Source organism: Callorhinchus milii, unplaced genomic scaffold (assembly GCF_018977255.1).
Source record: "Callorhinchus milii isolate IMCB2004 unplaced genomic scaffold, IMCB_Cmil_1.0 Scaffold3, whole genome shotgun sequence".
NCBI classification, from domain to species: Eukaryota; Metazoa; Chordata; class Chondrichthyes; order Chimaeriformes; family Callorhinchidae; genus Callorhinchus; species Callorhinchus milii.
In genome coordinates this window covers 79814635-79826868 of record NW_024704744.1, presented here as the reverse complement: position 1 = coordinate 79826868, position 12234 = coordinate 79814635, and the positions used below count along the sequence as shown (strand labels likewise).

The following is a 12234-nucleotide window of genomic DNA, read 5'->3' as shown; positions in this document are numbered from 1 at the left end:
ACAACGCTGTCTTTGGAGACCAGCCAATATTTGCTATTCATGAGAAAGTTAAGTATGTATAAAGGATTACATTGCATATCTTGGATGCGGGGAGGAAGAAATGAAGCTTCTAAATCATAAAAAATCACCAAAGTTGACATTACCTCCTCATCTTCGTGTTTTCTTTTGTTCTTTCTCTTCTGCTTCTTTTTTTCTTTTATCTTCTGCAAATACTGTTCCCATGGTGTTGTCATACCCTTTCTCTCCAATTTCTTCTTGACAATTGCTTCTGTTGATTCTTTTAGACCTGGAACAGGATAGAAAAAAGCACAGTTAGATTCTTTTCTATTTGAGTCACACAAAACATTCAAAATTTGGATAGGATTGAACATTCCCAGTTTAAATTGAATTACTGTATAATAATAAATAACCCTTGCAGATGACATAGTGCATAAAATGTTGAAATCTCAAAAAAGGCTGAAATCATAAAAGAACAATGTTATTGTGTCATACACGTAGATTTTATATTGTTAGCAATCTGTAAATAATTTATTAATTAGATAGACATACGTAAACTTATGAAAATGCAAAATAAAATGACACCATATTATACTATATGTCTAGACCACTGCAGAAAAACGCTTTGCTACTGGTCAGTTTAGGTCTCCTGATTATTAAAACAGCAACAAACAGCCTTCTTTCATTATGTGGAATATGTATTATATGAACAGATTTAAAGATCAAAGTGCGTTGGATCCAGCACACAAGGGAAAAGTCAAACCCTGTGATTAACGAACCGTTTACTTACAACTTTCATCGTCTATTTAACCTTTTATCAGCTCTCTACTCTGGCAGAATGCTTCACTTTACTTCCTGCAGTCTTAACAATTAAAGACTGCTTCAAATCTGGGAAAATGCCCTAAGTGGTCTAGCTCTGAAGCATTAAACATTAAATTTGAATCTATTAAGGAGCAAATTTCTATTTCCAATTAACTAGTAGATACTAAAAGCAGCAGAATGACACTGAAGATGAATCATATTGTATTTTTACCAGCTGAAACTAATAATTACAACCAAGTTAACCAGTGATTTTAAAGTGATTTACTCAATGGTTTGGTTATCTGGAAATACTGCTGACAGCTATAATGGTAAGAGTCCACAATTTTTTATTCAAAACCCTTTACTTCTTAAGATGCATTTCTCTGGTGTTGGGGGTATTGCATTTACATCTAGCATCATAGTCCAGAGCTATGGAAGGGAAAAATCAGTTATATTTCAGTTCTTAATTGGTGTTCAGTGACCCTGTTGGAAAGTGATGTTTGCAAATACAGGAGGACCTCCAATGCTCCTCAGCCTAAATTCATTGCCAGTGTCTTGGGATGTCCTCCCAAAGTGAAAGGCACTATATAAATTTGTTGTTGTTCTTGCAGTGCCTCGCGAAGAGCACAGATTGACTGTGAACCTGTACAAACAGCTAGCATGGACACCTGCCTGCCTGCGTTAAGAAATTGACAAATTCCAGGTCGCCAACTCAGGTTCTCAGTAAATCTGTGCTCCAAGCATATCTCACCTACAAATCCCTTCACTCCAAAGCACCTCCCTACCTCAGATCTCCTCTTACCACACTTACCTAATTCACCAACAGTTCGACTAACTTGGACTTGTACATTCGTGCCTCATCGGTGGCTAAACTTTGAGTTCTGCACACTTAACCTCTGGAACTCCCTCCCTCTACTGCTCTGTCTCATCCCTTCTCTACTCTCCAGCTGATTTGTGTCCTGACTTAGAAACCTACCTCTTCGCCCACACCTAAGGTCATATCCCTTTCTCCCCTGCTCGGTGTCTGATCCTGCTCAGAGACATTGTCCTACATGAAAGGTGCCATATAAATGCAAGTTGTTGTTATAAACTACGCGCTGCTAAATGGTGAAGAAGTTTTTCATCAAGTGGATTACAGTGCTTCTCCTTCATCCAATGGCTTCTGAGAATGATCAAATCACTGTGCCCAGTGTGTGCCAACTTTTTCTTGTATTTAAAAAACACTGTTCTGATCCTTTTGATATGCTGTTCAAACACCTCACAGTTAGCAGAGTAGAACGCAACACCACAACGGAAGTAACTGTTTTAAGTATAGTTCAAACTGTTTTTTTTTTTACATCGCTCAAAAATTAAATGGAATGCAATCCTGATTTCTGTTGAGATATTTATTTGGTGAATGTAACTGACTTCAACAAAGCAAACTCGGGATCCAAATGGCTTTAAGTATTTTTGATACAGAAGTTAGGAAAATCAAATCAGCTCCCATCCTTTAACAAAGAGTAATTAGGAGGCTCCAACAAAAGTTGAGTTACCATTTGGTGATCAAAATGACTAATCAAAACCTTCACCAAGACCCTTGATCACAGTTCTCCAAAAAATCAAATCACTGCTGAAAATTCACTTGGTAAGTTAAACAGAAAATTCAAAACCTTCCCAGACTGTCTTACCTCCATAGGACACGCTTACTCATACCATTGAAATGAACGTGCTAATAATAATAATAAAATAACAAATGTCCTAACAACGGAAATAAAAGCAGTCACAATGATGCACCTACTTTGAGGGTCATGCTCTGTATGTGGATGTAGATATAATAAAAGTGGTTGTAGTTTCTGTTAAATGTATTTGGCAAGGAACTTCAGACAGTGCAAACTGCGAATGCCTGAACAAACAGATGAAACTCCATTTGTAGTCATAAAATAAGATTTGCAAACATGAGGACACCTGCTGGCTGAAACTTTTTTCAGAGAAACAATATGGAAAGCATTATAAGGTATCATTGCATCTTCACTTGAAAGAAGGAGCAGCGGGATAGTAATACGTAGCTGAGACAATTAGCTAACAAAAAGCAGTTAAAATGATTGCTTCAGAAATAAGCAGAAGCAGATTTAAAAGTCCAAAGATACAGATGCATCAATTGTATTTATAAATACGTTTGACATTTCTGGTTCAGGCCACCATGTGGTAAATAAACCAAGGGAAGTGGAAGATCAGGGGTTTTACTGGGGAGTGAAATGAAAGCTAAGCACATAGCTCAAAATACCAACTTCTCCTGAATGCCAATTGTGGTGCAATACCACCATTAACACATTTGGTTCCAGCAGAGCCAAACTGCCAAGATAAACAGGGCTACAAAGTTTGACAAATTTCCTTTACTGTAACGCAAGATAGCTGAATAGACCCATTAATAGGTTATCTGAGTGATTTTTTTAGTCAGACCCAATTTGGGTAGTCTACAAACTTGTTAAAGAAAATGCAAATAGAAATAACTCATAATAGGATAAGTCTCAAAGGTTCATAGAATGTTACGGCACAGGAGGCCATTCGGCCCATCGAGTCTGTGCCGGCTCTTTGACAGAGCAAGTCACTTTCACTAACCCCAATCACCAGCTTTCTCCCCATAACCCTGCAAACCCGTCTTCCCCAGATACCTATCCAGTTCTCTCTTAAAAGCTGTTATCGAATCGGACTTCACTACCCTTTCAGGCAGATCATTCCAAATTCGAACAACTCGCTGAGTGAAAAAATTTCTTCTAACCTCCCCTCTGCTTCTTTTGGTAGATATCTTAAGACTGTGACCACGGGTCACAGACACACCTACCAGCAGAAACAGCTTTTCCTTATCTCGCCTGTCGAAACCTTTCATGATCTTGAAGACCTCTATCAGGTACCCGCGTAACCTTCTCTGCTCTCATGGGAAAAGTCCTAACTTCTCCAGCCTGTCCTCATAGCTAAGGTTCCCCATTCCTGGTATCATTCTCGTGAATCTCCTCTGCATCCTTTCCAGTGTCTTAATGTCCTTCCTGAAGTAAGGTGCCCAAGATCACAACCATCAGTAGCAACTTTACAATTGGCATTTTATAATTGTATCGCACAAACAAACATATGGTTTAAACAGAATTGCTAATATAGAATCTGTGAAATAAAGGAAAATAACTTGTAATGTTGAGAAGCATATCCTCTAACATTGTGAGTTAGATCACCACTTCACGAATGTGAATTAATGCACAAATTCTAAGTCAGTACATCTATAATTATTGTAAATGTCTTTGCCTCTGTCTTTTTCTTGGGTTTGTTTTGTCTGTCATTTTGTTTTCTTTACTAAATAAGTTGTATGAGTAATATCACTAATATCAGGTTAGTTTTGAGCAAATTGGTTTTTCCCAGAAAATATATTGCAAAAAATCTATGTTCTATCTTCTCACCCTCGAACAGAAAAAATAATACTTGTATGGTAGTCAAAATCTCTCAACGGAAATGGTGAAAGCAAGTGGCACATTGAACTATGGAAAGAGAACATGGCTATCCAAAACTCTTGCACACAAGGGTAAAAGAAGTTTTACCTGGAACCCATTTAATCTCCATCTCCATGTCTTTCGGTTTCTCTTCCTTTCCTTGTATTGTTTTCAGTAGCTCTTTGTATTTTAAAATCTGTTGTTCGTCATCTTTCTTTGTCTTTTTATCTTTTACTTCAAATTTGATGTCTTCATCTAAAAGTCAACAATAAAAATCCTTTCTTAAATTCTCAAATATATTGCATAATATTTGACATAAAGGCTTTGAAAAATACATAGAATTAAGCAAAATTATTTATACTCCAGATTCACACCACACCAGCAAGTTATATAAATAAAGATGTGATGATCACTTATATAAGTAAAAATACACCAGTATGCATTCTCACATTACTGTTGTAGTCCTTGAATGATTATATGTGTGGTAACTGTAATGAAATGAACTATATTATTTACAATTTAAAAATCCTTGTATTTCACATGAAGAGGACATCTCAAAGCGTTTCACAGAATATACTGCAAAGTATAATAACTGTGGAACTTGTAGGCAAACCAACTTCTCAAGAGTTAAGATTTCGGAAGTCAGATGTGTCCTCACCTTGCTGCAGCTCCTCGTCATCATCTTCCTCGCTTGAAGATGCTAAGTATGCTTGGAAATCCATTTCAGAAACATCATCCTTGCTAAACCGTTTCATCAAAGTGGCAGCACGGTCAGGGTCAGTTTCATCCCAGGTTAGGTGTCCCTGTAACAATATTAAGCAAATAAAAGAACACGTTAACCATTTTCAATAGTATTTATCTACCAGTCAAAAGTAGACGTAGAGTTCTGTTTTTTTGGATTTCACTTATTCTGTAACAATCTCTAAAAAAAACTTTAGAAATAGGAAATCAAAACAAAATTTTTTTCTGATTTTTGAAAGAAACAAATAGGATTTTGAAGCACAGAGGTTATTTCAAGTACAGTAATTATCTTCAACAGAAAATTGCAAGAATCATAATGAAACTATTAAAAATATTAAAATTTGTATAGCTATGACAAATGTAATAATAATCTTTGCATTTGATATAGCGCCTTATCACGTCGTTGAGACGTCTCAAAGCGCTTCACAGAATATATTGTAAAGTGGATTGACTGTGTATTATGTGGGCAAAACACAGAGCCAATTATGCACAGCAATGTCCCACAAACAGTGGTGGATTGAGTGACCACATTTTTTTAAGCTAATTCTTGCCAACAGGTAGAAAGGTAAGACAAGTAGTCAGAGGCTGGATCTGGCCAATCTCAAGATCTTTGAAGAAAGACACCCCAAATCCATGCATTCTTCACTCCTGCAGGAGTATAGTGAAGGAGATTTATTTTTTAAAAAGAAGTTCCCTCTTATATTAGGATTTAATAATAATGTAATGATTACTTAAAAAGTGCATTATTCTTGTCAAAACGTATGCAAATAGTTCTCTGGGAGAAAGGAGCAAGGTTCAACTTTTTCAAATTATACTTTCTTTTTATATACTTCAATTTTTGTAATTTATCCACAGCTTTGGTTCACTGGGTTTCACTCTTTGATGCCAAAAGGGTGAGGGCACAACCTATTCCCAGACTGTCACAAATGCCCCAGGTGATAGCCACAAAAAGGTGTTTGCTTTCATCCATCGAATCTTAACAACACACACCCTTACCATCACCTTACAGATGTGTTTAAAATACCAGAAAGGTTTGTGAAAAATAAAATAACTTCCAATAGAAAAAGTAAAAAAAAACTATCTTGCTGATTAGGGCTGTCTCCTTTTACCATATTTAAATCCGAATGAAGGATGGGATAAGGACAGAGCACGATCATAGTTGGAGTTCTGAAGATTGCTTTTGTGATGAAAATTCATTGAAAGTCTTAATGCTCTACACATTATTGGCGTCTGGTTCATATTTTATAAATTTCTAGACAGTCCATTAAAAAAACCATGACAGGTGCAACGTTTTTGCTGACATGATACAAAGTTAAATGCGCACAGGTTTTGATAGCATCAAAGAATTCGCAACTTCAAGAAGGGTAAAGGTCACAAGTGGAATAGGTTTTCTATAGGGATAAGAGTCTACAAAATTCAAAGAAATAAATATAAATTTTCCCAAGAAGCCACAGTTCAGTCTACAGAAAGATCAAAGGATGGGATGATGGTCTTTTGTCAGGGCACTCTAACAAGCTACCCTGCCCAGTACTTTCAGCCACTGGATGGGAACAATTTCCACTACAAAGTCAACACAGTGGATTTCTTCAGAGATTTAATGAAATGTAAAGCTTTGTTCGACCCAATTTAACAAATACTGTAGTTTAAAATTATTTCCCCAAATTCAGTTGAAATAACATCTAAATTAGGAATCATTGTATATTATTATTATTATCATTATTTCTTCTTCTTCTTATTATATAATTATTATTATGTACCAGATCTGCATTATTTCTTATTACTATATAATTATTATTATTACGTACCAGATCTGCATTATTTCTTCTTTTTATATACTTATTATTAGTATGTACCAGATCTGCATTATTTCTAAATTAGGAATCATTTGTACTTAAGAGACTATCAAACACAATGTAATTTAACAGAAGGTATCATTAATATTGTACTTAAGAGGCAGGCTTCCTAAATTGGCCTTCCCAGGGTGAGGGAGACAACACCAAACACGAATCCTAGTTCTAGTCCCTCTATTAGTTGTGCGAGTGTGTGGAAACCAAGGACAAGCTGTCGGCTATGACCTCCTCTACAGTTTAGTGGCCTGCACTTGCCAGGCTCACACATGAACTTCTAGGGCAGGGTACATGAGGGCACCAAGCACCAGTCAAACTGTACTCTAGCATGAGGAGGCCAGACCAGAAGCTGAGAGGCAGATGGAGAGAAAATTAGAAAAATAATTTAAAACCTACTTTAAAAAGAATTGCTGCACTCATTGACTTTTACTGAACAGTATTTTATATATCATTCAACATCATCACAGTATTGCATAAATAGATCATCTGAATATGCACATCATAGATATCTTAAAAATGAAGAATGCCACGATACTGCAGAATTTTACTCTATGGAAGAAATTTACGGTTTAAAACATTCTGACAGTTTTATCTTTCAAAGACATTTTAACTTCCAATCTTTACAGTAAAAAAGCACTTTTTTTTGGCATATCAAAATGACAAAACTGCATGAAATCTGTCCAGTTCTGCACGTCATGTTTCATCTGGTCCACGTTATGGACTTCGTTCGTTATGCAATTTTCTGCGTTAATTTTTTTCCTTTCTTGCTTAAATTGAGGTATGCGCGACCTCAAAAAGCAAAACTTACATCTGGTCTTAACTGTTACCATATACACAATATTTATTAGTTTAAACTTCCCTGATTTTCAAAATTCCAAGATCTTTCCGTTTTACAGTTTATGAAATGGACGATTCATTGTATACATATGACCCATGTTGTTTATAAGATGAAGGGCAAATGCTTTTAATTACCTTTGATGTGCCGAGTGCTGCTGTTGTGAAATACTTTGGTTTGTATGGTGCCAAGTCCACATCTGCAGCTACATCCCTTGGCCCATCCTCAAATGTTAAAACGTCTGGTATAAACCTGGGTAACAATAAAAATCCAACTGAGATACAGAATTCTTCCATTTCTTATTAATACTAGAGCACAATAATTTCTTATCAATACCATCACTCAATTAAAATTCGTACAATAATAATCTGTAGTCAAATTTAAAATCCAAAATTGACCAAGTGTCAATAGGTTAACTTTGCCATTAGTTCACTAAAATGTAGATCCAGAGGTGTATTAAGGGATTATTTCTGGAGTCAGAGGGTGTATTAGTGATTATTTCTGCAAAAATATAGCATGTTAAGCAATGAACACAAACTTTCTAATTCATTATCACAAAACTCAGATTCATAACCACATATATTAATTTAAAAATTCTTAAAAGATTACTGAGCCATACAGACTAGGAAGGTCCCAAGCATGATTCCTGTTCTGCGTTGAAATAGCTAAGTTCAACTGGGGTCATGATACAATTGGCCTCACTATTCCTCACATAATTGTGTAGATTTTGTGTGAGATTAATGATGGCTCTGATGTCAAGTAGTCACTGCCTGGGCTCACTCCTGGAGAATGGTCACTTAGATGACAAACTACAGGTACTGGAGCCTATAAAATCATAACCAAGTATGAGCCACTATTTTTTGGACAGGAAAGGAAATGGGAGTGAAAATTGGAGGAAGAATACATTTTTAATTAATATTGTTAAAAATGGAAAGCTAAACATTTTTAAAAAGTAGTTTACACTTTGACAAGAGTCAGCATCAAAGGCGAACAGAACTGAAGAAAGTACCCCAAAATGAATTGTTATCCAATGGTCCAAATTGAACAAAAATACTACTGTCCCCAGTAGTGTTTGCACAGGCATTAACATACAACAAAACTTTTTTAGCACAAATGACATGTCCTTTTGTTCACCACATGCACAAATAAAATTATTTTAATTTTCTGGGCTATTAAACCATATGAATTCAGTGGATTATTTTACCTGAGATCCAGAAAAGAGCAGCTACTTTCATACTCCATTCCATCACATTCCTCATAAAGTTTGTTGGCTGTTTCAGGAGAATCACAATCCACTACTGCATAGTAATACTTCAGCCGTTTAAATTGATAATCTCGCACTTTTTCTCTTGCAATCCTGCAAAGAAAATGTATTTTACACTTCTTTCATAAAGCAACATCAGTGACACTTTCTGTGTATAGCAACCAACATAAGAAGTGTTGTCAGCAGTCGCTAGACAATCTAGAAGCAGCTAGTCAGCACTGGAATCCGGGTGGACAGTGTCCAGTCTGAGAAGCCCTGTTATGCCAGTGCTCTGACAGGGTTGCTCTGTATTTGTGAAAACTGACACCAATATTACTTATATTTTCTCTCAACAAATTTGCAGTCCGATATACCCGCCATCCGGCTAAAGCGGCTTCCACTGTATTGTGACACCTAGAATTTCATAGACAGCCATTCAGCCGATTTTGTGCTGGTGTTTATACTTCACCTGGATCACCAAGCCCCCTAATGCCCTCTCCCATGCCCCTCATGTATGCAAATTACCTTAAAGCAAGACAATTTGTATTAACTTGCTTCAATATGAACAAATAGCTTTTGAGCACTTGTATGGTGCCCTCCTAACCTTCGTAAGAGAAATGTTTTTGAAACATTTCTGAAACTAAGAGATTTACAATAGACGTCTCAAACATTTTTTAACAGCCACCGCAAGCAAGCATGGTACTCTGCCTGCCTTCTGTCAGGGAAACAATTAAAGCAGCTTAAAATAAAGAGAGGAACAAAAATAAATAAATATGAGTTCAAGTAAAGTTATGTTGGCCATCAGCAATGGTATGCAATTTCAAGGGTTGGCATCTTATCTGATGGTTACTCTAAACAGAATATTTTAGGATAGATCATTGTTGGCAACCAATGATGATATATTCTACGTACGGTATAATTTTCCATTTTTTTTACGATAAAGCAACTCGTGGAATCCTGTAGCTCAGTGGTTAGAGCACTCGCCTTGCAAGTGAGACACCTGGATTCAATTCCAGGCAGGGCGAAACCTTGGGCAAGTTTCCCTACTCCACACGCCTAATAATAATCCTTCCAAAAAGCAGAAACAATAATAAATTGGTCATTTTCAATCCACGACTGTTTTTGGGACACTGCTGTGCACAATTGGCTGCCACGTTTCGCCCACAAATATACGGTCAATTCACTTTACAGCATATTCTGTGAAGTGCTTTGAGACGTCTCGAAGACGTGAAAAGCGCTATATCAAATGCAAGGATTATTATTATTATTAAAGCGGTAATGTGTGGGTTACTTCAATGCATTATTGTATTGTCACTGCTGGTAACTCTTGTTTTGTTGAATTCAACTATCCTGCCTGGAGTATTCTCTTTTGCTGTCAATCATAGATTGGGACATATGTGCATGCGACCGCCAGGAAGGTGGAAGACGAACTAGATGGACTTTGGTCTTTATTTTTGTCTAGCATTTCTTATGTTCTTCTGCTCCATGAAAGGATTAGGATCCTAATTAGGATTAGGGTGTGGAGTCCTGTAGCTCAGTGGTTAGAGCACTCGCTTTGCAAGCGAACAACCTGAGTTCAATTCCAGGCAGGCGAAACCTTGGGCAAGTTTCCTTACTCCACACAGAGCCTAATAATAATCCCTCCAAAACCAAAAACAATAATAAATTGGTCATTTTCAATCTATGACTGTCTGTGGGACATTGCTGTGCGCAATTGGCTGCCCACAAATATGCAGTCAATTCACTTTACAGTGTGTTCTGTGAAGCACTTTGGGCCGTCCTCCTGACGTGAAAAGCGCTATATCAAATGGAAGGATTATTATTATTATTATTATGATATTTACCGCTGTTCTTCTGTGTCCTCTTCTGCATTGTCTGGTAAATTGGCATGCACCAATTCGAGGGGCCCATGCATCTGTTCTTCTTGAAGTCTTTCTTTTCCAAACTCTGAAGGGTAGATCTAAAATAAAATTTCACAGAATATTATCTATCAGATTAAATATTTTAGAATGATATAATCTGTTTTCAATGCACAATTCGTATATAATGCACAATGTTCATTGGTTATATAATTTGTTAAGACAATGCGTAAAAATTTTTCCATAGCCTATTGGGAAGAATCGATTTCAAATACAGTAGTTGTTATTTCCTGAAGGTTTGCCAGGAGCACATCCACTAATAAGAAACAGTATTCCAGGATGATACTACCATTTTCATAGACCTCACCTAATAAATTTATTAATAAAGCACAATAGGATGTCGTGAGCTGGGCAGTTCCCAGAAGAACTTGCAGTTTGTATAGTGCTTTGCTACAGTGCCTGACATGAAAGGCGCTATGTAAATCCAGACTTTTCTTGTTACTTCGGCTAAAATCTTGAAGCGTTTTACAAAGATGAGAAGGATCACCAAATATGATGTGAAGGTGCAGTTTGAAGGGTGTTTAAGCAGAAGGAGAGAAGTAAAAAGGATTTTGAAAGAATTCTAGCAATCAGAACCACAATGTCTTACAGCTATCATTGGTGCGGCAGAGGTGGTACGGCACAAGTACTAAAATGACAAGAGTACAGGCAGGAGAATGGGGCTGGAGGGAAAAGCAGATGTAGTGTGGGAAACATTACCAGGGATAAGAGGTTTCAGTGATAAAGGGAGACTTGAGGAGTTAAGATATTTTTCCACTGGTGCTGAGAAGGTATTAAGGGATGATCTAAAAGAGATCTTCAAGATTATGAAGAATTATAATAGGGTAAAACTGCCAATTCAGATGGATGTTAAAGATCTCATGGCATTATTCGAAAAGAGAAGGGAGTTTCTCCCTGTGTCCCGTCTAACAATCCCCCAAAACAATGAAAAACAGAAGAATCCCCCACCAGACTTCACTCAATTATAGCTCTTTTTGGGGCACTGTTGTATGCAAAATTGGGTGCCACGTTTACCTAGTCACCACACTTCAAATTAAAAATCCTGTGAAGCATTTCAAAAGCGATAAAGTACTACATAAAATGCAAGGATTATTATTACAGTAATACATTATTTCCACTGGTTGGCAAACCAGTAATGAGAAATCTCAAATTTAAAATAATCACCAAAATCATAAAAGGGGAGGCTAGAAAGCATCTTTACACAAAGGGAAGTTAGAATGTGAAATTATCTGCCTTAAAATGCTTTCGAAACAATGTCCATAAATCATTTTAAAAAAGAATTAGATCCATTTTTTAAAAAAAATTAAAGGATTTGACAAGTGAGCAGGAGAGTGGAATTGGATAAATTGGTTGATGTGGAAAAAACAGCAGGTTGGTTAAGCTATTGCTATAGATA

General features: G+C 36.6%; 1 protein-coding gene across 2 annotated transcripts in view; it reads right to left on the bottom strand.

Annotated features, from left to right (window-relative positions):
- Positions 1-12234, bottom strand: part of esf1 (ESF1, nucleolar pre-rRNA processing protein, homolog (S. cerevisiae)) — a 36266-nt gene that overhangs the window by 14950 nt on the left and 9082 nt on the right. For both annotated transcript variants that reach the window (XM_042332852.1, XM_007892298.2), the window contains exons 5-10: positions 10764-10879; positions 8881-9033; positions 7814-7928; positions 4912-5056; positions 4362-4508; positions 144-286 (exon numbers count right to left, since the gene is read on the bottom strand). In XM_042332852.1, the coding sequence (XP_042188786.1) occupies positions 144-286; positions 4362-4508; positions 4912-5056; positions 7814-7928; positions 8881-9033; positions 10764-10879 (819 nt within the window). The remainder of the gene's footprint in view (positions 1-143; positions 287-4361; positions 4509-4911; positions 5057-7813; positions 7929-8880; positions 9034-10763; positions 10880-12234) is intronic.